We start from the raw sequence: 25,350 nt of genomic DNA, 5'->3' as shown, positions 1-25,350 counted from the left end.
CCCGCCTGCTCGGCCACCCTTATGGAGGGACCCCACTGCCGCCCCATGGCCTCGGGGACCGAACACCCAAGGCTTGCGGGAGAACGACGGCGCCAACCAGGACCCCCGAGGGGCGGGCGACCCTGAGCAGAGCAACCCACGGCTGGACGCAAGAGGTACAAGTACCGGCTTCCTCATCGTGCCCGATTGGCTAAACTCCACTGACTCCCACCCGATTGGCTGGGCATAGCCCCGAATCCTGATTGGCTACTAAGTCCGATTCCTTCCTGTCCCCGCCCTCCTTGGGTTGTTCAACCTGTGGGATTTTAGAAGCAGCTGTGCCCTAGGACCAGCCCTGGGAGAATGACAGACGTGTGGCGTCACGAGGGAATGAGGTGAGTTGCGAGGAGAGGAGGGTGGGTCCCGCTAGCCCAGCCTCTTCGGGTTTGCAGGGTTTAGGGAACAGGAATGAGCGCTGACGTGGCTAGAGGCGCCCAGGCCTTGACAAGAGCTGTCAGCCTCCGCACAGGGGTAGGACCTTTACCCTTCGAGCCCGGTGGGCCAGGGAATAGTCAAGGTGTACGTTGAAATTTTGAAAGCAAACCCTACAGCAGTCCACTAGGGGGCGTGAGACTCACGTAATTACCTGTAGGACCCTTTGTTGCCAAAGCTCCAACACGACAAATCTCAGGGAAGGTGGGTGCTCTAAATTAACTGTCTTTTAACTGATGAACAGTAGCTAAAGTAGAAAAACGAATCAAATAACCCTTAATTCAATGTACATGTTTCACAGAATGACATTTATAATCGCAACTCAGGATTTATGTAAGTCAGAGGCCAAACCCTTTTTTTCTAAAAGTCCAGAATGGAAACAGTCCAAGTTTTTACAAGCCTTTAATTCTGCCTCAAAATACTCTGCAGTTATAACACACAAAAGCTGAAGGTGGTGACTATATTAAGGAAATTTATAAATTTTTATAAATCTGAATTTCATTTAATTTTCATGTGTTACAAAATAGTATCTTTTTTTTCAACCATCTAAAAGTGTAAAAACCAATCTAAGCTTATAGGAGAGAACATGGCCAGCAGGAGAGCCTTGGCCCACAAACTACAGTTTCCCTACTCTAATTTAGGCTACCATAAAACTTCCTACGTTTGGAAAGAAATATCCTTAAGGACAGGTGAACATCAAGATGTATATTTGGGGAACTTCGGGATATCCCCAGTCACCACAAGCAAGATATTTTCTGAAGGTCTGCTGTTCCATCACTGTATCATGAAAACACGTTTCATTTTTATAACTAGCACACGTCAGCACTGACATAATATTCCGTTGTTTTTTAAGAGTTTTTGCATGGATTCTTTGAATAAAATGAGTATTGCTTGGCATATCCCCAGCACAGCACAAGGTATGTTCCCAAAGCTCCTGGTGACACAAACCTGTTTATGTTTTCAAGACTAAAAGTGAGCTGTCTTCCCATAGAAGGCACTGTCTTTTTTTGGGTTTGTGGCACAAGATAGCTTAATCACAGCAAAGTCTCTTACCTAACCCAACTTCCTACCAATTAAGACGTTTTCTCTCTAGAGTCGTTAATTCTCCCTTAATGACACTCAAGCCTCCAGCGTGAACTGTTATGTGACAAGTTTCTGTGCTAACAGCAGATCATAGTACAGCGAAGTCCCAAGTGACTGCCAGTAGCAGCCAGGACCCACTGAGGGCAAGGCTCCACTGACTTGGCCTCAAACAAAACAAATCCATTTACTCACTGAACCCATGCATGGCCTCCTGTTATATAGCAACAAGGACAGGATACCACCAATGAATTCTTTAGTTGGAAAGGACTTGTTGCAATTTGTTTCCCAGGTACTTGTCCTAATGCTTTAGTTGTGGAATCTCATTTGAGGTTTTCCAAAAGCAAGGCATCAGGTGGGTGTGGTGGCACACAGCTATAATTCCAGCACTCAGGATGCTGAAAAGAAAGATCTGGAGTCTGAAGCCAGCCTGAGCGACAGCAAGTTCAAGACCAGCCAAAGCATGAACTACATAGCAAGACCCTGTTTCAAAATGATGAATAAAACCAAGGCATCGTACGTGCCTATTAAATGCACAGGCAGAGACTCCCTCCCATCTTTGCCAAGGGTAATATTCAATCCTCTCCAATACTGTTGACAATGCTGAGTGAAGCATAGCTGAACAGGACTGTACTCCCCAGCATTCATCGGCCACCCCCAACCCTGCTGCAGAGACAACAACCCGGGGTCAGCAGGCTGCTCCAAGGCTTTCAGACAGCACTGTTTGCTACCTCTGGTGGCCCAGCATATTCTTCCCTGATAGCAAAATTGAGGTCTCACATCCACCCACCCTACATATTTATTCCTCTACATAGCGAAGAACTTCGTTTTCCCTCCCCCAATCAAAACATGCTTTATGCTCAAACGGAGAACAAATCAATGGCAAAAAAGCAACAAATAGGAAGTTTGTTTAAGTTTTTATTAAAATGCTTAGGATACAGACTTTCTTTGTAAATGACCCTTTTACTTTTCCTGAAATAGGACATATGTGCACTCTGATAAAACAGAATGAGAGGTCTCGATTCATGGCAGCTCCTGTCCGAGGCTGTGCTCCTCGTGGCAGCCTCTTCCAGCTACCTCAGATACCAGTGGTGTTCTTGGGGAAAAGACAGGCTGGTGCAACATGACTTTTCAATCCTCTTTCTCCGGTGGCCAAAATAAACCACTTTCACAAAGAGCTGCCCTATTTAGGGCCAACAGTTTTCTAGCTTGTTACAAAGTGATTAGGAGCAGGTAGGAAAAAAGAAAAGAAAAGAAAACTAACACTGAAGAAATCACACCTCTCATGTCCCTGGACAGAGTATGGGCAACCTTGAGCCAAAGGAAATAAAAATATGCAAGTTAATTGCCCAGTTCATCCACTGTTAACTAGATTTGTTCATGTAAGGCTTTTCTCCTTTCCAAACCAGCAATCTCGTTCTAATCCACCCATGCCCACCATCAATGCAATGCATGCCCTTCCCAGGCTCAAACCTCACTGAGCCTCTAAGTTCCATACTTGATACCAAAAAGAATGCTTTCCCAACAGATCAGTACTGAAGCCCAAGAATGAGAGATCCTACCAGGAGTATGTTATCCCCACCACCTCCCATGGGAAGCAGGAATACCCTGAAGCGAGTTCCATCCTCTGCCAAGAAGCATCATCGCAATTTCCAATTTCAAGGAAACTACCTCTGACTTTTTATTAAAGGGAAAACCAATAAAGATAACTTATCCTAAACCATCTCCTAGCCTTTCATCTTTCCTACCAGGGTAGGTTAAGACTACGAAAATCCAATTTTGCAAGTGGCATTACGGAAATGGAATGCTAGAAAAATAATGCTTGTAGCCCTCATGGGGCTACTGCTTTCGAACTGGGAGATCACTGACGTAAGGGAGGTGGCCTCCAAGGGAAGAGCTCTACAGAAAGTCCTTGTGCAAAAGTTTTCTCCAGCTTATTTCTGGAACAGGCAAGGACAATTTCATACCAAAAAGAAAAAAATCTGGAAAAGCTACAGATGTTGACCTTTACTTTAAACACCAATAGATAACCAATAAGGAGGAAAAGATATAAGAAAATAACAGCTCATAAATAGAGAAATCAATTAATTTTAAATCCCACTGAAAGTGTCTCCTACATTCACTGAGATGCCAAGTCACCCGATGTGTACATCCTCACAAACCCTCTGAGAGCTCTGTCCTGTGCCCTCCTATTCAGAACACCCCATACCCCCATCCCTACGATGGCAAATGAGGAACACCAGCAGCACGTGACTGCATGAGAGATGTCCTCGACTTTTTATTAACGGAAAATAAGGTGCTACAGAGAAAAATGAAATTTCACAACAGTATAAAAGCAAAGCTGGGCTAAAATTTGTAACATTATAAGCAAAAATAATAACCTTTATAATTAACTCCTCCACAATGAACAATCTGGTACTCACTCCGTAATGAGGAACAACTCTAGCTGACCACAGTGGACACTTGCCACAACCATGAGAACAGGGCTATACCCTCCCTCGCTCTCCATGCCAAGCTGATGCTGCCTCCTTCAAGGCAGTTACGGAGACAAGGAGCGCAGGGGAGGTCTCACCAGCCTGCTAACTCAGAAGTAAGTTCTCCCCTCTGAGCTCTGGCCTCCAATGTACATCTGTTCATAATTTCATGAAATATCTAAATGCTATTCAATAGTTAAAAAAAAAAAAGAATAGAAAACTCTGGACCAAGTAAATTGTAACTCAAAAAGTTGAAAGGGGTATCAATTACATTAACAATGCTTTCTTTAAAAAATAGAATCACTTTCTTTTGAAATCAACCACAGTGGTGAGACGTGTTTTTCTTCTCAGGTGTCCCATGATGGCACACAGCTTTACCTGGCAAATCCTGCCAGCTTCCGAGTCCCGGGATACTGGCTCACACCAGCACGTGGGGCAGTATTACCTTCCAACAGTGTGGAGAAGAGCACATGTCACCACTGGGCGATGAGAGTTGACAGACTCTTGGCTTCTCACGCCAGACATGGTTGGAGAGCTTTCCTTGTTCTATTAGAAAAGTTCATGAGGAAGCTGTGAATAGGATCAGTCCAGAGGAGTAAAACTCTTTTATTTTCACTGTCCCAATATCAGTCAATGTACTGGGAGAGCCAGCGGAAGCCCTCGCCATAGCCTTGCCTCTTGAGAACACTGCACATAAACACTTCCATGGGGCGGGCATTCAGCTCCTTCAGAGTCACGTTCCCCTGAAGAGGCAAAACCAAGAAGGCCCATTAGCATCTCTGCATCAATGGACGATTGCTTGCATAGCAAAAGAAACCACCAACAGACTTAAGAGACAACCCAAAGAATGGGAAAAATTGTTTACCAGCTACTCCTCAAAAGACTAATATCAAGAATATATACCAAAAAAAAAAAAGAATCCAAACCAAAAATGGGCATCTGAAATGAATAGACACTTCTCAGATGAAGAAGTACAGATAGCAAATAAATATATGAAAAAATGTTCAATATCACTGGTCATTCGTGAAATGCAAATTAAAATATCGAGATTCCATCCCATTCCACAAAGAATGGCTATTATCAAGAAATCAATAATAAGTGCTGGAGAGGCTGTGGGGAAAAAGGAACCCTTCTCCACTGTTGGTGGGAGTGTAGACTGGTGCAACCACTGTGGAAATAAGTGTGGAGATTCCTCAAAAAACTAAATCTAGAGGTTCCATTTGACCCAGCTATTCTCCTAGGTATCATCCTAAAAGAGTTAAAACCATCACAGCACAGTGATATATGCACACCCATTTATGGTGACACAACTTGTAATAGCTAAATCTTAGAAACAGCCCATATGCCCATCAATAAATGAATAGATAAAAATGTAGTTTTGTATACGAGTACTGCTGTTATAAAGGATAAACTGGAGACATTTTTAGGTAAATGGATGCACCTGAAGATCATAATTTTAAGTGAAATAAATCAGACATACAAGTTTAGAATAGCATTGTTTCTCTTGTATGAGAAACCAAAAGGATAAATATGGAGCAAAATGGACAACAGATAATTGGGAAATAGGAAGGACATACTCAAATGGAAAGGAGAAAAAGGGAGGGTTAGTGATGAATAAATGATTGCTCTTAATAAGGTGAAATCACCAGGCAAAAAACTTGATTTGAAAAACTAAGTAGTATTCTTTCAAAACAGATTTCTCAGAATTAAATTTGAAAAAAAAATTTTAAATAAAATCTCAAACTAGGTGCGATGGCACATGTCTGCAATCTCAGCACACAGGAGGTTGAGGCAGGACTGCCACAAACTGGAGGCCAGACTGGGCTAAATAGTGAGTTGCAGCCTAGCTTGAACTACACAGCAAAACCCTGTCTCAAAAAAAAAAAAGTAATTTTTTAAATGAATAAAAATAAATACATAAATAAAATCAATCTCATTTCTATTGCACTACATTATATTTTCTTTACTTATTTATATCTAAAGACTGAAGAGATTATTATGGACTTATTCCCTAAATACATCAATCCCTGAACTTCGAAGACCTGGCACTAGCAGAGTAACTACTTTAATGAATTCACTCCCCAACTCACTTTTCCTGATGTAGATCCATGGTGTTTCTTTCTTCCTGGGCCCTGCTTGGTCTCAGTTTCTCAGCTGATTTCTCCTCTGGCCCAGCCTCTCCTCCCTCTTGTCCTTTGCTCTCTTCACCTCTAACTCCCTGCCTGCCCTTAGTCCCTCTGCTCCATAATGTTATTCCAGCTCAAATTTGATCATGAGAGTGGTTGGTCATAGTCCTCACTATGTCCTTCAAGGTTCCTCTTCTTCCTTCCCCTCACCCCACCTTCAGGCCTGTCCTAAAGAAAAAAAAAAAGTCTTTAAAAAAAATTTTCTTGGTCAGAGATTTAGCTCAGTGGTTCCGGCACCAGCCTCACAAGGGCAAGGGCCTGAGTTTGATCCCTGATACCCCCCGCAAAAAAGAATTGGGGGGCGGGGTTTGAGACAAGGTCTCACTATGTAGTTGAGACTGACCTGGAACTCACTATGTAGCCCAGGCTGGTCTCAAACTCACAGTGATTCTCTTGCCTCAGCTTCCTGCGTGCTGGGATTACAGGCGTGTGCCACCATGCCTGGCTATTTTTTTTTTTTTTTTGAGTCGAGGTCTCACTATGTAGCGCAGGCTGCTTCGAACACACAGGGGTCCTCCTGTCCCAGCCTCCTGAGTGATGGGATCAGAGGTGCACACCACCATGCCTGGCTAGGAAAAACAAAATTCGTGAAAGAGTAAGACTGCATACTTAGACTCCTTTCTACTTTGGAGGCTGAGGCAGGGAGATCCCCATTCAAGGTCAACCTGGGTAACTTTACAAGTCCTTATCTCAAAATGAATAACAAGGCCTGGGGATATAGCTCAGAGATAGAGCATTTGCCTAGTACATGCAAGGCCCTGGGTTCAATCCCAGCACTGTAAACAAAGAATAAGAAAATGGCAGGCCCGGCGTGGTGGCGCACACCTGTAATCCCAGCACTCCAGAGGCTGAGGCAGGAGGATCGCTGTGAGTTTGAGACCAGCCTGGACTACATAATGAGTTCCAGGTCAGTCTTAACTACATAGTGAGACCCTGTCTCAAAAAAAAAAAAAAAAAAGTTCCTGCCTTAAGTGAGCTTATAAAATACCTATACTAAACTAAATCCTAAGCCTGTTTAAGTTTTGAAAGAAGAGAAGAATCTAGACAGCCAAATTAATCAGTGTTAAATACCGCTATGTCCTTTCTATGCGTCTTCAAACCATGTCTCTTACCTTTCCTGTGGTCTGTCCATAAAGCCCAAATATCTCTCGGAGTTTTTCTTCACTGATTGCATCTGTTCTGTCAATTTTGTTTCCCAAGATAAGGATTGGCACATTGGATATTGTTTCATCAGTCATTAACCCCTAAAGACAGGATGAAAAGAAGCTAAGTGATGAACCTATAATAGCCTCTAGACAATGAAAACTTTGGCTTCTACTGGTCTTATAACATGTGCAATGTAAAAATCTGACCATCTCTATATCCGATTCAAGGTTCATCTTGACATTAGATGAAGAAGCTCTGAGTTCCTCGAAACAACTGCAGCTTAAGGCTGCCTGTGCACAGGGCAGCAGGGCTTCCCTACTCTTAACTCTGAGCCAGCTTGCTCAGCCACAAACTGTCCTCAGAACACCCGCTCTGCACAGCAGTGGAGGCAGCGCTCTGGCTGCAGACCCTCACAAGATGATTACAGGACATTCCTGGGTGTGGAATTAGGGCTTTGTGTTAACACAGCTAGGTGACAAGATAACGTGGTAGGTGATTGAGAGTCACAATGAAGGGAGACAGAAGAGTAATACTAAAAGAAGTTCAGGGAAATAAAATCACAATCACAGGCTTGAGGAAAGTCTTTGCAAAGATAGAGACCCAAAACTGAGCTCTAAAGAAAGGATAGGACTTTGGGTGAAGGGAGGTCAGGGACAAGGGGAAAAATGAGACCCAAGACCTGTCATGTAGAGGTACAAGATCCCAACAATGAATGTAACTGTACTGTATCCCTAAAATATACCAATAAACTCAAAGCTGAAAAAAAAATAGTAATAATAAAAAAGAAAGGATAGGACTTGGATAATAAAGACAAAGAACACACACAAACACACAAAAAAGACAGACAAAGAACACAACGGTTTTGCAGCAGGGTAAGAATTAGGAAACCATAAGGCATATGGCCTGCCTTGATCAAAGCATTCATATTGTTGGGAAGTAACAGAGTATATGGTTGGGAAGGAATAACCCACATGACAGTGTGCATCTGAAAAGCTAGCTACACTGATCCTATAGACCACAAATCCTGAAGTCAGTGAATAAAATCTGTACTTCCTGGACAATAAAAGTTCACACATAGTATCTATTCGTGGTGCTCATGTAAGAGGAGATGCCAGATGTGATAGCGTATGCCCACAACCCCAATGCTCAGGAGGCTGAGGCAGGAGGATCATTGCAATTCAAGGCCAGGCAATGCTACTTAGTGAGTTCAAGGCCAGCCTGATCTAAACAGGGAGACCCTGTCTCAAAAGGGGGGGGGGTCTGTACTCAGCATCACTTAGTGAATAGTACAGGAGGCATTATGGAGAAAAAAGTGAAGAGAATGTCTAAAGGATAAAACAGACAAAAAGAAATCAAAACCAACCCAGATTTTAAGACTGGGCATCTAATTCTCACTGACAGGAAAGCTAACAAAGAAAGCAGAACTGAAGGGACCAATGAGAATATGATTTGACATCTTGAATTACAGGAAATGTTAGCCAAAATCAGTATAAGGATGTTACTCAGCCATTAAGCAACAAAGTACCAACTATGCGTCCAATGCTTTGCTAGATACAGGGATTTCACAAAAAACATGGACAAAGTCCCTACTACACAGGTTCATAGTCTGGTGGGAGAGACCACTAAGAAAATTGGTAGAAAGACAACAGACACTGTCGTCTGAGAAGTCAGGGATGGTTTCCCACAAGTCAGGACACAACTCTGAGATTTCAAGAATATTTTAAAATTTAACAACAAAGGGCCAGCGATTTAGCTCAGTGGTTTGGTGGCCTGCCTTGCAAGCGCAAAGACCTGAGTTCAATCCCCGGCACCAAAATAAATAAATAAATAAATAAATAAAATAAAATAAAATTTAACAACAAAAAGGGTGGGACGGGCAGGTGGAGAAGCCAGGCAGGGAATGGCTACTTGTGCATATTCAAGGAAGGACAAGTTGTTCTTTGGATGGAATGTAATTTAACATAGGCAACAGAAAGAAAAGACGGTGGAGAGAAAAAACAGCCAGGCTGGTGGTGCATGCCTATAATCTCCGCACTTTGGAAGTTGAAGCAGGAGGATTGCTGTGAGTTCAAGATCAACCCAAGGTTAGCCTAGGCTACATAGCCAGCCTGAATTGCATAGGAGACCCTGCCTCAAAACAAACAAAACAAAAATTAAAAAAAAAAAAGAAAAGAAAAAACAACAGAAAAGATCACAAAAGATCATACGTGCTACACAAAAGATTTTCAGCTTTTTATCCTGAAAATGATAGAAACAGAAATAGAGAACTGTTAAAGGATAGTAAGCAGGGCAATTTTGCATTTTACAGTGCATGGCAGATGATGCTAGAATCTACAGAAATTCACGGATTTTTGGACTGCATGTTCAGGAAAGTGATGGGAAGATCAACAGTTCCACTCTAGGAAAACAGAAACAGAAAGTGGAAAGGTAACCATGTGATGGATCCAACAGATTCCAAGCTCTGGTGTACAGCAAGTAAAGAACTGCAAAGTGTACACTCAATGGTGAGGGAAAAACAGCTACATTTACTGAAGGTCACAAACAGAGAAATGGTACTGGGACAACAGAAAAGGAACACTGCCCACTGTGCAGATACAACAGATCAGGCTTTCAGCTTTAAGAACAAGAGAGAAAAAAAGGCAGCATGTGCTTTGGTCGGGGGTTACACAGAACAGTCCCAGGGCGGTGCCCAAGCTCAACTTAGTGGAGAAGAATGATTTCCTCAGCCACCCCCCACATTCTACCTGTACTAGAATGGTCTAGCAGGAAGCATCTTGTAGGAGGGACTGCAGGAGGTCTGGTCAAGAGAAATCCATCTGGAGTCACTGATGCAGGTGGAGAGATCGGCCTAGGAGGGCATGCAAATCCCGGGGAAGGTCTGGACAGAGGAACAGGTGCTTGTGAAAGAGACTGAGAAGTGTAAGCCAGACAGAGAGCACCAAAATCAGAGTGTAAAGGGGAGTTTAAGGAAACAGGGAGTGGCCTGTGCCAAGGAGAAAGGAAGGTAAGGGCTACCCTGCTCCTTAGGCAGCTCCACAAGACCATAGCTATGAACTTGAGAAAACATACTTAGAAACTGCCAAACCAGGGTAATGCAATGTTGACAAAGCAGAAAACCTAAAGACCTTGACTTGTATCAAAGGATGTATGGGACCACAAACTACAGCCTGAGAACAAGTTTTAAATCTGGCAAGTCATTCAAGAAGGGTGTGGGTAGGCACAACCTGGGAGCATAGATTAAAAAAATGTAAAGAACTGGAAGAAGCCAAGTGTGATGCACCTATAATCCCAGCACTCAGGAAGCTGAGGCAGGAGGATCACCAGTGTGAACTACATAGGAAGACCCTATCTGTAAAAAAAAAGTAAAGAAGTCCACTATCTTTTTTTAGGGTCTCACCATGCAGATATCCCACAAAGAATGACTGTACATAATACATGAAAGGGAACACTACCAACTATGCTGAGACAACATACTGAGGAGTGTCCTGAGCAAACTGGGCCATGCAGTCACCCTAGAATAAAAACCACAAAATTAACTTATTCAAATTAAAGCAGAGGTTCCTCAAGATATTACAAAATATCTTAGATTTAAAAACATTTTCTTCCTATACTAGGACTTTCACAGTGGTAACTGGAATGATTAAATATTGGTACTACCGAGTTGTCCTCCTTAAAAGAAACACAGGCCAAGAAAATGAAAAAATGTATACGTACATTAAGCTCAACTTTGGATTCCATGAGACGAGAATGATCTGCACAGTCTACCAGGAAGACAATCCCATTAATTGCTGGGAGATAATTTTTCCAAACTCGACGAGCTAAAACATAGATTTGTACTCACATCAACAAAAAATAAGTTTTGAAAATGAAAAACCTAGTGCTCTATAAAATAAGCAAATCTTGGCCAGTTTCAGTGACATTAAGCCCCATAAATTCTCTACATCCTGGCAGGTATTAAGTCAGAACAGAGGCTGCATGAGCCAAACCTGATCTTTATAAATTGCAGAGTGAGAGTTTCTGCCTTCCCTGAAAAACCATATCTGGCAATCATGTGCCAATGATCAGTCAGAGCTGAGCGGGCAGGGGCTGCCCCCTGGATGAGTCTGAGCTCTCAGTCAGCTCCTTAATCTCACACTTCTTCAATCTGACTCACTCACAGACTAGTCTTGTCCTTGGAGCCAGTGTTTGTACCCCGAGTTACCACATCCATACACTAATGACTCTGCTCCTCCAATAATTTTAGTCCCTAACTTACCAGTGTGTAGTTGGTACTCACACCGCTGCTCAGTCCGCAGGGAGGATCTGTACTGAGTCCTCTAGGGGGCTCAGCCTGATAGGTAGCTAAAGTCTCAGGGCCAGTTACTTAGCCTCCTGTATTTAACCCACTCCCCATAAGTTTTTTTCTTTTGTGACAAGAAGTGATAAAAGTTACATCGGGGTGTGGCACCTGTAGTCCCAACACTAGGGAGGCTGAGACAGAGGCTTACTAGAAATTCAAGGCTGGCCTAGACTACACAGTGAGCTCACAGGGAGACCTGTCTCAACCCTGTCCCCCAAAAAGAGAAGTGCTAAAAGTTGGGAAGTAGTGCTTTCACTATATTATTATTATTTTGTACAGGGGTTGAACTTAGGGTTTCACACTGGCTACACCCCCAGACTTATTTGATTTTTAAAATTTCAAGACCGGGCCTCACTAAGTCACTTAAATTGCCCACACTGGGCTCAGAGTTGCAATCCTCCTGTCTCCTACCTAGCTTGTTTTGTTGTTTTTTGAGACCAGGTCTCATTATGTAGTTCCAACCATCCTTGAACTCACTATGTAGCCCAGGGTAGCCTCAAAATCATGGCATACTCCTGCCTCAGCCTCCCCAGTGCTAAAATTACAGGTATGGTCCAGGATGCCCAGCCCCATCTAGCTTGAATTATAATTCCTAAACCATTTCTTCTTGTTTGTTTGTTTTGTTTTGTTTGAGACAGGGTCTCACTATGTAGTTAAGACTGACCTGGAACTCACTATGTAGCCCAGGCTGGTCCTCCTGCCTCAGCCTCCCGAGTTCTGGGATTACAGGCATCTGCCACCACACGCAGCTCTAAACCACTTATTTCTAATCCATGCAAAGGGATGAATAAGGAAGCAATTCTGTATCAAAGGTCACTTCTCAAAGTGGAGCAGGAAGGAGGACTGGAACTTTCCCTTTTACTTCCCATATTTCAGTACTGAGTTTGATATATTGAGTTAGACCACCTTTATAGGGTAAAGTTATACAAATAAGAGAGAAAAACTCCAAAGCCAGGCATGATGGTGCAGGCCTGTAATCTCAGCACTCAGGAGGCTGAGGCAGGAGGATCACTGTGAATTACAGACCAACCTGAGCTATATAGTGAGTTCCAGGTCAGTCTCAACTGCATAGTAAGATCCTGTCTCAAAAAACCAAAAAAAAAAAAAAAAAAGAAAGAAAAACAGGAAATCTCCAGATGTACAAGGTTTTACTTTATTAATATCTATAAAATATGGCTATATTATTAGGAAAAGGTATTTCTGCTAAGTAAATTTTCCTCAAACAAAACTATTTTGCTTGGGGTTGGGGATTTAGCTCAGCGGTTCGGTGGCCTGCCTAGCAAGTGCAAGGACCCGAGTTCAATCCCCAGTACAAAAAAAAAAAAAAAAAAAAAAAACAACTATTTTGCTTTAATACAATCTGAAAGCTAAATTTATCACACCAAATAATTTAAAATTCCCAGTTCAGGTATCTAAAAGCATCTGATATCTATTCCTTCCACATTCTCCAGATGGTCTTGGCTTAAGTCTTATCTTGCTCTGATTTTAAATTTGTAAGTAGTTACAAAAACATGTGGAAAAAATAAATAAAAATAAAAATTAAAAAAAAAACATTTGGCAAAAGCTGAGTTAGACAAGGGATACCCATTCCTACCCAAATGAAGAGAATATAAGCTCATTATGGAAAGAAAGGAAACAAGATAACTCATAATTCTTCCATCAAGCCAGGCGTGGTAGTGCATACCTGTGATCCCAGCACTTGGGAGGCTGAAGCAGGAGGATCACTGAGTTCGAGACCAGCCTAGGCTACACAGTGAGTTCCAGGTCAGTCTCAACTACATAGTGAGACCCCGTCTCAAAACAATACATAATTCTTCCATCAAAACATAACCTCATACTGGGGTGTGTACCTACCTGGGCAATTTAGAGAGACCTTGCCTCAATATAGGGGAAAAAAATACATCTAAAAAATGTCTGTGGATGTAGCTCAATGTGAAGGCCCTGGGTTCAATGCCTAGTACGGAAAGAGAGACAGACAGAGAGAGACAGAGAGCCAGAGACACAGACACGAGGAGATCCACAAGGCACTGGGATTACAGGTGCACACCTATAATTCCAGCATTTGTGAGACTGAGACTGGAAGAACATATTAGAGGTCAGCCTGTACTACAGAAGACTCTGATTCAAAAAAACCAAAAACAACAGACAAAAACAAAAAATTCACAACTTCAGGGACTAGGAATGTAGTTCAGTGATAGAGTCCTAAAACCCTCATATACCTTTTCTTCTGTAATTTTTTTATGTGGTTATAATCATACTATATGTATCATACGTATCAGGATATAAATATTGAGTGAAATGAAATGCAAGTATGCTAATGAAATCACTGACTATAAAATTATGCTAAATGATTAGTAACTATCAATATTTTGCTTTTTAATTGAACTTTTAAAAAAACTGTATTAGGACCAGGGATTAGCTCAGTGGTTCTGGTGCCTGCTTCACAAGTGCAAGGACCTGAGTTCTATCCCTGGTACCAGAGGAAAAAAACAAAAAACACTTCCTAGTAAAAAAAAAAAGTATATTAGGGCCGGGGGATTTAGCTCAGAGGTTCGGTGGCCTGCCTTGCAAGCGCTAGGACCCGAGTTCAATCCCCGATACCAAAAAAAACAAAACAAAAAATTGTATTAGACTGAGCTTGATAAAATGCCTCCTTTTTAGAACCTAATGTAAGTCTCTTTTTTGGAAGACTTCTCATCTCAATATCAAATAAGTATGACAGAATCTCAGTGGTTTCTATTTCCTACCTTCCCATTTCCTGTATCATAAATGTTTTACGGCTCCACCTAGTCTTGCTAAATGGAAACTAAGTGTGTCTGTTAAAGATTCTCACTCTGAGAGTAGGTAGGGTGCTTGCCCATTATATGTGAAGCCCTGGTTCAATCCCCAGTACAGGGAAACAAAGATGCCCATTCTGTAGATCTCTAAAATACATAAAACACCTGACAGGAATTTGGGAACCAAACAGACAACTTAAGTATGGCAAAGAAAAAAAGAAAGAAAACAAAAGACTTATAAGAACAAAACAAAACAAAACAGTAGAAGAAAATGTTCCAGCTGTCCCAAATGGGCAGAGCATACAAAAAATCTGTACAGATTAGTCAAATAGTTGTTATATTATTTTGGCAGCCTGCACACCTATTCCCCACCCTTTTTTATTTTGAGACAGGATCTCTCTAAGTCACTAAGTTGTCAAGGCTGGACTCAAAACTTGTACTCCTCTGGCTTCAGTGCTGTGAATACAGGTATATACTGTCATACCTGGCTATTTGGGGAAGTTTTGACAAGTTTAAAATTACTTATAAACTGTCAATTTCCTAAATACCTACACTCATTGAATAAAAGTATACAAGAGACTTGATAACTCACAGAAGTTTGATATTGGACTGGCCTGCTCTAATGAACCAAATGCAATAAAAGGGAGATTACTGGGACAACTGACAAAGAGGACACATACGACAGAAGAGATAGAAATAAAACATCCCGGGGGCTGGGGATTTAGCTTAGTGGTTCTGCTGCCTGTCTTGCAAGCATAAGGTCCCAAGTTCGATCTCCGGTACCAAAAAAAAAAGAAAAAAAAAGCAGAAAGAAAGAAATGAAACATCCTGGATTTGGGGCAGTGGTCCCGCCGCCTGCCTCACAAACTCAAGGACCCACATTCAAACCCTGATACCAAAAAAAAAATCCTGGAATTGATAACTATTTCTAGGAAATAGGCAATAAAGTACTGGGAAATAAAGGGTCATGATGTACTAACATCTATTCAGAGGCTGAGGCAGTAGGATTGCCAGGAGTTTGAGGACAGACTACATAGTGAGTTCAAGGCCAAGATGGACTATAAGCAAAAAAAAAAAAAATTCAGAAAAGTAAACATTAATATATAGTTGAGACAGGAAGGACATTAATAAATCTCAACAAAAGATTTAAGTGAATGAAATTTCCTGGATTATTTCTGTAATTCTAGACAAATTTGAAATTACTTAAAAATACTAAGTATATAAAACAATTTCTCTGAGGGAGTTAAAATCTCACCCTTAAATGCAAGTAATTTGAAATATAAAGATAACACTGCTAGGGGCAGGGGCAAATGAACCATAAGTCAAGAGCATGCTTCCACTGAGTCTCTCACCTTGCTCATGTCCACCAAGATCAAAAGTGGTAAATGTCATTCCAGCAATTGTCAGCTCTTCTGATGCTGAAAGATCATCAAAAGGAAAAAAGTAATTTTTCCATCTGAATACCCAACTACCAGTACTGCAAGCCAAAACTGGGGCAAAACTTAATGAAGCTTTCACCTTCTAAAGAAAAGGAGACAGATGTGAAAACATTCTCGGCCTACTCTAAATGGCAATTCTGCTTCTTAGATGTGATACAGAAGAAGTGCCCCTTTACAGAACCAGTGAGGAGAGATTGTAACAAAGCTCCAGAGGTCTAGATCTGTAAGTAAGTGGCCTGAATATGTTCTAGGGTAACTTGGGCGAGCTGGCTTCTGGGACCTCAGGGGTTCATCCTCCCAGCCTGACATTGACCTTCAATGATAACAGGTCACCTGGTATTTTCAAACCTACTCGGATGTAGTGTTGGAACATGCTGGCCCAGCCTGTCATCTTTGAGCATGTGAAGAAGAGTTGTTTTGCCCGCGTTGTCCAAACCCAAGAATACAAGTTTTCCAGATTTCTTGTACAGTCCTAAAAAAGAAAAGAAGTTTTAATGTAAATTGTTCTCTACATACCTGAAGGCTGCTTGCATTTAAACTGTTGGGGAAATGCACAAGTGATTATTATTATTATTATTGTTATTATTTTGAGACAGGGTCCTGCTATGTAGTTGAGGCTCCTCTCGAACTTGTGGCAATCCTCCTGTCTCAGCCTCCCAAGTACTGGGATTACAGGTGTGTGCCACCACGTCCAGCTTACTGCACACAGTTTTAAACCTACAACCTACTTCAAGAAAATGGCTTTACCTAAGAACTGGAGCACACTGCTGAAGCCATTGTAGATCCACTCAAAGATGAAAGACATTGTTAATGCTTAGTACCTGTATAAAATAGAAAAATAGTGAAATTAGTCTTCTGACTGCCAATACAGTGTTGGAGAAGTTAACTCTTATTCCATCCCCTGATGTACATTCAGCATCAGGTTTTCTAGCTGAAGAACTCAAAGATAAACTAATCTTCCCCCTTGAGACAAGGATTTCAAACCCTCAAAGGAAGCCTCTAGTATCCTCCTGCTGCACAAATTCATGATTTCTTAATAGTTATTAATACTCAGAAAATAGAAGTTATACTTTCCTCTTTCACTGTGTGACTTACTTCTCCAGGCAGCTGCTCATTCATATCCCCCCAAATACAGCACTGCTGACTAACAGTTAGCAGCACCTCTAAGAAATCAGTCTCATCAATAATCTGGATCAATTAGCCATAGAGAACCCAGATGCTGTAACACACGCCTATAATCCTAGCTAGTACTTGGGAGGGCTGAGATAGGAATATCTAAGTTCAAGGCCAGCCCAGCCTGGAAAACTTACCAAGATCTCTCCAAAACTAAAATTTAAAAAGGGCTGGGGATATAACTCAGTGGTAGAGTACCTGCCTACTTGCCTATAAGTAAGAGGCCCTAAGCTCAATTTCCAGTACCACCTCCCCCACCCTCAAAGGCCACAGATGTACTATGGAGAAAACAAGAGTGAAAGTGTATTAACCTATCCTTGTACACAGTTCTAAAAACCAAAGTCACCCAAAATTCCATTGGCTGTCACAATTGTCCCTGCTCATTTTATAAATATTTTTTCTTCTTAAACAATTATTTGCTTACCCCTTTGCAGTTATGTTTCAACTATAAAAAGAACCATGAGGCCAGACACAGTGATACATGCTTTTAAAATCCCAGAGACAGGATGGAAGATCACAAGATCAAGTCCCATCTGGGCAATTTAGTGATACCCTGTCTCAAAATTAAAAATAAAGTCTGGGGGTGTGGGGATTTAGCTCAGTGGTTCCGGCACCTGCCTTACAAGCGGCAAGGGCCAGAGTTCGATCCCCAGTACAAAAACACAAAAATAAAAGTCTGGGAATAGAACTCACTGGCACAATTCCCCTGGATTTGATCTCTAGTTCCACCGACATCTCCCAAAATAGGAACCATGAAGAATCCTAGCACTCTGGAAGGATGAGGCAGGAGGATTTAAGTCTGAGCCCAGCCTGGGCAAACTGGCACATCCCTGTCTCAAAATAAAAAAATTTTTAAACATTTTTTTAAAAGGGATAGGGGCCAGGCATGGTGGTGCACGCCTGTAATCTCAGCACTCGGGAGGCTGAGGCAGGAGGATGCTGTGAGTTCGAGACCAGCCTGGGCTACATAGTGAGTTCCAGGGCAGTCTGAACTACATAGTGAGACCCTGTCTCAAAAACAAAACAAAAAGGAATAGGGATGTAGCTCAGTGCAAAGGCACTGGGTTCAATCCCTAGTACTGAAAAAAAAAAAATCCTTTCATGTTAAAAAGTCAAAACCCACTTTAAAAAATTCTTATTTTGGGCCAGGGATTTAGCTCAGCGGTTTGGTGGCCTGCCCTGCAAGTAAGCGCAAGGACCCGAATTCAATCCCCGGTACCAAAAAAAAAAAAATTCTTATTTTCTTAAAATACTCATTCACAATATAGCAGTAGGTTCTTAAGCAGTTAAATATCTCAATTAGTACTGATATTAACACATTTATTCCCATAAACCTAGACAAAACAATCACTTGAAGTTACTAACAGGTCTACACACATTTGTACAAAATGGGCTCTCATGCCAGGAATACTTTGAACTCCCAGGGCTCAAAGCTTCCTCCTGCGTCAGGCTCCCAAACAGTGAGGACTGCAGGGTGAATGCCAGCCCCATCTATATATTCTTCAAATAGTGCTAGATGGAAACTGGAAAGAAAGACAGTGTATACTTTTCCTTTTCATCAATTACTGGGTTATTATCTATAAAGCAGGACCTATAAACTTTAGGGCCTATTTACTGCTTAGGTTTCAAAGCTCTTCTTACCATAGAGCAGTGATGCCAAATCTTTTAGGGCTTTCAATGTTACAAACAGCCTGCCGTGGCACGTGTGCCATAGGTCCACCACCACTGCCACAGAGGGACAAAGTGTGGGAATTTAAATGAAGGTACAGATCAAAGGGGAAACTTACGAAAAGATCTTAAATGAGAGGTTTTCTTGCTCATTTCTAACATATTTTGGCAGTGGCTGGGGATATAGCTTAGGGGTAGAGTGCTTGCTTAGCATGCCCATGGCCCTAAGTTCAATCCCTAGCATCACCAGAAAAATGAATGAATGAATGAATAAATGAATGAAAAAGAAAACACAGGGAGACACACACACACACACAGAAGCAGAAACAGAGTACATCTGCACATTTAGCATGTTAAGTAATAGTACTATCTGCAAAGTTTGGACTTTGAGAAGTACAATAATTTATGTACTGTACTCTTATTAAAAAATGATCCTATTCTTGGCCAAGCGTGGTGACATATGCCTGTAATCCCAGTACAATGGAGGCTGAGGCAGGAGGACTGCTGCAAATTCCAGGCCAGCCTGGGCTACATAGTGAGTTCAAGGCCAGCCTGAACTATATCATTAAGACCCTATCTGAAAAAAAAAAAAAGTCCCATGCTTAAGTTCCCATTTACCACAGGTAAGTAAAAGCAATAAGCCTTTCCTCTACAATCCCTGCAAATCAGCCATCCTTGCCAAGTCTGCTCAGTCTGTTACTTAGAGAAGCACAGCCTGCCTTTAGAGAGCACCTCTTACAGTTACTCCCACACTGCCCGCTCCTCTCCAACGCAGCACTTCTCTATCCACTTACACTATACAGGGTGTATGCCATACTTTCAGACTCTCTTTCCAATTTTACCACATCATTTTAGAAGTATTCCCAACCAAGTGGATTCTATAAAAGCTACAAAGGCAAAAACTCACACGTACATGATTTGTTTTTCTGCTTGTTTTTTGAGACAAGATTTTTGCTATGTAGTTCAGGCCGTCCTTGAACTCACCATGTAACCCAGGCTGGCCTCAAACTCACAGTGACCCTCCTTGCTTCAGCCTCCAGAGTCCTAGGATTACAGGCAAGCACCACCATGCCAGCTGTTAGGGATTTTTTTATGTAGTGAGTGAATTACTTTGACTTTTTATTTTCCCTTGGCATTTCTGCTCTAAAAGCCCTACAATTCTTCCTTCCAAAGGATCTATGGACTGTGAAGAAACTGAAGATCACACACACAAAAACACTATAGCCAAAGAGTTGAGTTGTACTGCTACACAAAGTGGAAAAAAAAAAAGGCCATGATGATTCCTCCATCCTTGAGATCTCAGATTTATACCAACTCATCAGCAGTTATGAAATTATAATATACAGTACTTGCACACACACACACCTCCCATTTCAACCTTACACCAAGGCTATCAAGCGCTGGCCTCATTTAACAAGATGAGCATGCCGACTCTAAAGGAAGCTGACTGCTCAGCTGAAAAAGCTGACAGCTCCAGGACTTAAACTCTCTCCCTTTTTAACACCAAACCCAAAGCCCTTTTTGATAAGAATAACATAAAATTAAAATCCAAACCAGAGAATTACTTTTAAACAACTTACTTCCTTAGCCCTGCAACTATACAAACTTCACATTTTCTGGCTATTTTAATAATTGGCATTCTGTTGGGGGGTGGGGCAGGGTCTCACTATGTAGCCCAGGTTGGCCTTGAAATTGCAGTGAACCTCTTGCCCCAGACTCCTGTGTGCTGGAATTATAGGCGAGGGTCACCACACCTGGCTGATTTTCTATTCTTGATCCACTCCATCAACTTACAGCAAATCATAATACTCAATTTTAAGGGTCCCAAAGACCAACAAAAACACCTCTGTACTTAAAAACTTGTAAATTTCAGGACTGACTGAAATATATACAAAGGAGAAGCAGCAAACTGATCATCAGCCAATAAAATATTTACACATTACTTCTGGTTTTGTTTTTGTTTTTGTTTTTTTGAGACAGGGTCTATTTATGCAGTTCAGGCTGGCCTCGAACTCTCTGATCCTCCTGCCTCAGTTCCCAGAGCACTGAAATTTTCTTTTCTTTTGGTACTGGGGATCGAACTTGCGCTTGCGAGGCAGGCGCCGCCACCACTGAGCTAATTCCCTGACCCATCCAGAGCTCTGAAATTAAAGGCATATACCACTTCGTCCAGCTTACATTACTACACTCAGAACAAATTCAAGACACTAATGTAGACACATCTAGGGTAGCAGATAGCTGGCTTTTTGCTATGAAACTCTGCTTAGCTAGGAAGGGATGTCACAGATCGGCCCCATGGCAAATCTTTCTAAACCTGTCTCAGCCTAAGCAGATGCACTCAGACGAATACTCACAGAGGCAATTTGATGTCTGGCTTTTCCGCTTGAATTGTGAATCGTGAAGATAACACTTAACTATGCCAAATGTAAATTTTTCCATGCACAGGACAAGGGGGGAAAGGGGAGGAGAAAACACGGGGTTATACACAGGACATCAGATGGCGCGGGGAGGAGCCCTGAATAAGGACCCTGTAGACCTGGTCTGCGCTCACACCTGCTAGCTTCCGGGCCTCGCAGGGTCTCAGTCCTTGAGTCTGTAGAACAAGGCTGATCATCACAGGCTTTCCTCCCACCGGCCCCACTGAGGACTGAAGCTCATCCGATTGGGGACAAAAAAGGTTTCACAAACCAGAGCTCCGGCCCAGCAGCTGCAAGACTCCCCAGTGGAATGCAGGTGGACCCCATACCCCAGAGGCCCGCAAGAGATGGATCAGACCCGGCCGGGTCGGCCCGTCCCCGCCCAGAACCAGTCCCGTGGCCCCACAGAACCGCCTGCGTGTCACTCCCCCCCCCCATCCTGCCGAGGCCGGCCTCCGCCCCGACCCTCTTCATCGACCGCCCCAGTTCCCTGGACCACGGCTGCCTCCGCCGGCTCAGCCCTCTGACTCACAGCCCTAGGGGCTCCTCCAGCGGCAGCGGGCGGCTTGGACCCTCCTCAGAGCGCACAGACCAACAGCACCGGGGACCGCCAGCTACTCGCCGGATGTACGTCACACCCCTCCTCCTGGGCTTCCGGGGGCGCTCGTCCCGCCCCCCAGCGTCTCGCGGCTCTGCCCAGGTGCCGCCCTACCAGTGACCTGGGCCGCGGAGGGGCGGGCCTAAACCTGACGTACGGCACTCTGGGGCGCGCCCCGGCACCTCCCAGCTCTCTTGGATTCTGCAAGCCGCGCGAGACGTGGCAGCGCCTGGAAGGCGGGTGGGTGTGTGGTCCCAGGATCCTGCTACAGTGGGGGCGCCAGCTACCTCGCCTGCCGAGTGCCCTGCGCCCTCGGGCACCCCCGAGAGACCAGAAGGCGCCTTGGACTGATGGGTAGGTAGGTTCTAGAAAAACGAGTTGACTCTGGGCCGATTGACCTCAGTGGATGCCACCAAGCTAATGCATTAAGTCACGTCTCCCTGCCCAGGGATAGCCTAGCTTGAGAAAAACAGCTATTTATTGAGCACTTAGGTTCCAGATACTGCGTTGGGCCCTTGGCGTGCTACATCTCAGTTAACTCATTTCTGTCGAATGAAGCAGATGCTTTATCAACCCCATTGTTCGCGGGACAGAACCGAAGTTCACGCAAAATGACCAAGCCTGAGCGCAGCTACGTGGCAAAGCAACGTGTTGTCCCCACCATACCGTGCTTCTCACACAGGACGGCCCTGAGAGGTTGGTATTTTCCACATTTCACAGAGAAAGCAGTCGAGGAGAAAGATGATGCTTTTAGATAGGAAGATTCATAGCATGAAGATCTCAGTGCTCCTTGAGTAAAACTAGAATTTTAGGCCGGATGTGGTGGCCCCGCCTGAAATTCAGCACTCTGGGAGGCTGGGACACAAGTTTAAATCCCTGGGAATCCATGACTTAGGGAGACTTTATCCCCGAAATAAACAAATACTGTAACCAAAACTTTTTAAATGTAGCTGGGAATAGCTCAGTATGAAGATCTGGGTTCAACCTCCAATACTGAGGAAAAAGATAGAAATTTAACATAATTCCGAACAATAGAACTAGTAAAATTAGTAGGTTGTCCACAGTCTCCAGTCAGCCTTTTCTAGGTAGCTATCCTACATTGTGCTTCTGCTTTTTTGCTACCATTGTAACCTCTTGTATTCATGCAATATATTTTGAGGTACTGGGTTTATTGAGATAATTCATATATAACTCACTCCCTTTTCAGTATTGAGTATTGAACATGGAGCCTTCACACTACATCACCAGCCCTTTAAATTTTGTTCTGTTTTGTTTTGAGTCTTGCTGTATAATTCAGGCTGGCCTTGAACTCCCAGCAGTCCTCGTGCCTCAGTCCCCCAAGTGCTGGGATTACAGGAATGAACCACGATGCCTGGCTGAATTTTTTTTTTTTTTTTTTTTTTTTGTACCAGGGATTGAACTCCAGACCTTGTCCTTGTGAGGTACACGGCAGCACCACTGAGCTAACTCCCCCAGCCCAGTTTTTGGTTTTTCAATTTTGAGACAGGATCACACTAAGTTGCCTAGGCAGAACTCAAAACTTTTTTTTTTTTTAATACTGGGGATTGAACTTGGTATCTCGCCCTTGCAAGGCAGGCACAGCACCACTGAGCTAAATTCCTAGCCCAGGACTCAGACTTTTGATCCTCCTACCTCAGCCTCCCAAATGCTGGTATTACACATGTAAGTGCCAGAAGTGCATAGCAAAATTCATCCATTTAGTGTAAAATTCAGTGATTTTTAGTATATTGAGTTTTATAACTACAACTATTATCAATATAGAATATTTTCACCATCACTTCCCAAAAAACCTAGTACAGTCACTCCAAATCATCTCCCCTCACCCCAGCCTCCAGCAACTATTAATCCCCTCTGTTTCTATAGCTTTGCCTATTCTAGACTTCATGTGAATAGAAACTATGCGAAATGACCTTTTGTTCTGGCTTCATTCACTTAACATCTTGTTGTTCAAGTTTCATCCATGTCCTCCATGTAGAGATACTTAACTCTTATTGATGGCTGAGTAATATTCCTCAGTATGTGTCTGTCACATTTTATTTATGCATTCGTGAGTTAATGGATATTTAGAGTAGCTATACTCTTTTCTCTGTTCTGCGATTTGTCTATAATTTTTGTTTGAACATGTGCTTGCTTAGCTGTATATCTAAGTGTATAATTGCTGGGCTGTATCACTCTTAACCATTTGAGGAACTGCTAGTTTACAAAGTGGTTGCACTGTTTACACTCCCACGAGCAATGCAGAAAGTTCCAAACAGTGTTTTTACTGTATGTTATGATTTAGATTAGAAATGTCCCCTGAAAGTCTCTTGGGCCTTCAGAAGGTGACTGGATCATGGGGTTCTAACTTCATCAAGCAGATTACTCCATTGATGGATCATAATTTGGTGACATTATTGGGACATGATGCAAACAGGAGTTGAGCCTTGTTGAAGGGAGCAGAGTATGGAGGCACGACCTTGGCGACTATGGTCCCAGCCCCTTTGTCTCTGGCTGTTTCTTTCCCTTTCTGCTTCTGGCTGCCTTGTGGTGCACAGCTCCGTATTCTTCCTCATCTCCAGCTACAGCAACGGAACCAGCAACCATGGACTGAAACCTCTGAAACTGTGAGCCAGAATAAACTTCCCCTCCTGTGCGTGTCAGGTGTTTTGTTCCCACAGTAAGAAGCAGATGAACACCTGATCTCTTTACCTGTGCTCTCCTGGAAGGCAGTGTGAACTTGTATTTGGCCATGCCAGCTCTTGGTTCAATGGGGCATCAGGTCAACTTACAACATGTTTATTAGACGTCAGGAAGCCTGTCCAATCCAGTCTGCTGATGGAAGTGGTGGGTCACTAGGCAGCAGTATTCAGAGCAGAGTAAGATCGCTTAGCAGAATTCACAGCACAAAGTAAGGAAGTCCCATAGGAGAAGTTCATTGTAGGCCAGCAATCCAGGGAGTCTCCCCCTGGCTTCCCCTGGGAGCCTGTTAGAAACAGCTTCAGATTCCACGGGTGTCTAGAAAATTAGAATCTCTGTGTTAAGGGCCCTGTAGTTGGTTTTAACAAGTGCTGAAGCTAATTCTGGTGCACACTGAAGTTTCAGAAGCACATTTATTCTAAGATTTGTGCGTGTGTGTGTGTGTGTGTGTGACTTAGTTGCATACCCAGCCCTTTATTATTTTTATTTTGTGACAGAGTTGTTACTGGGGTTCTGGGGTGCCGCCACTGCACTGTGACTCTTGTTTTTACACTTGATCTTAGCCAAAAGGCTGAGAAGCAATGGGACCCCTGTTTTTAATTAGATCCATAATGTAGGTGATCTTGCTAGGGCTATGGCTGTCGGGCTCTTGGTATTCTACCTAATATCCCTCTTCACCATGCTTTCTCCTCCACAGGAAACTGTGGAAACTTCAATTGCTAGATCTGTCATTGTCCCACCTGTTTCAACAGACCAAGGAATATTCTGGCCTATTCATTCTCATAATTAGGCCCTGCATCCTCAACCTAATATTGTACAGTTTGTCCATTCAGGGCTTCAGATAGTGACCCAGACTGCAGCCCATCACTCTCCTGACAAATTCAC

General features: G+C 42.9%; 1 protein-coding gene and 1 long non-coding RNA gene across 4 annotated transcripts; one reads left to right on the top strand and one right to left on the bottom strand.

The window, feature by feature from the left end:
- The first annotated feature begins 7 nt into the window (after window positions 1-7).
- LOC109117491 lies at window positions 8-3,745 on the top strand. The gene is made up of 2 exons (XR_002024797.2): window positions 8-374; window positions 3,080-3,745. It is a non-coding gene; the product is annotated as an uncharacterized LOC109117491 (long non-coding RNA).
- A 64-nt stretch (window positions 3,746-3,809) lies between these two features.
- Sar1a (secretion associated Ras related GTPase 1A) lies at window positions 3,810-21,819 on the bottom strand. 3 transcript variants are annotated; one of them, XM_010606067.3, is made up of 9 exons: window positions 21,703-21,819; window positions 21,307-21,400; window positions 21,108-21,167; window positions 16,660-16,733; window positions 16,265-16,384; window positions 15,826-15,891; window positions 11,072-11,175; window positions 7,324-7,455; window positions 3,810-4,768 (listed from the first exon to the last, which is right to left on the bottom strand). In XM_010606067.3, the coding sequence occupies exons 4-9, from the start codon at window positions 16,715-16,717 to the stop codon at window positions 4,652-4,654; spliced, it is 597 nt and encodes a 198-aa protein (XP_010604369.1). In that variant the 5' UTR covers window positions 16,718-16,733; window positions 21,108-21,167; window positions 21,307-21,400; window positions 21,703-21,819; the 3' UTR covers window positions 3,810-4,651. The 3 variants fall into 3 exon arrangements, with proteins under 3 accessions (XP_010604369.1, XP_010604362.1, XP_010604352.1); XM_010606060.3 differs by lacking the exon at window positions 21,307-21,400; XM_010606050.3 differs by lacking the exons at window positions 21,108-21,167; window positions 21,307-21,400.
- Window positions 21,820-25,350: the final 3,531 nt, after the last annotated feature.

Source organism: Fukomys damarensis, unplaced genomic scaffold (genome assembly GCF_012274545.1).
Source record: "Fukomys damarensis isolate Sample0158 unplaced genomic scaffold, DMR_v1.0_HiC HiC_scaffold_20, whole genome shotgun sequence".
Classification (NCBI taxonomy): domain Eukaryota; kingdom Metazoa; phylum Chordata; class Mammalia; order Rodentia; family Bathyergidae; genus Fukomys; species Fukomys damarensis.
This window is presented reverse-complemented; position numbering and strand designations above follow the sequence as displayed.

Coding starts and splice junctions, on each gene's coding strand:
- Sar1a (XM_010606067.3), bottom strand. CDS start 16,717: ATGTCTTTCATCTTTGAGTGGATCTACAATGGCTTCAGCAGTGTGCTC. Junction 11,176..15,825: donor TCTTGGTGGACATGAGCAAG/GTGAGAGACTCA, acceptor TCTATGTTTTAG/CTCGTCGAGTTTGGAAAAAT. Junction 4,769..7,323: donor ATGGACAGACCACAGGAAAG/GTAAGAGACATG, acceptor TTGCCTCTTCAG/GGGAACGTGACTCTGAAGGA.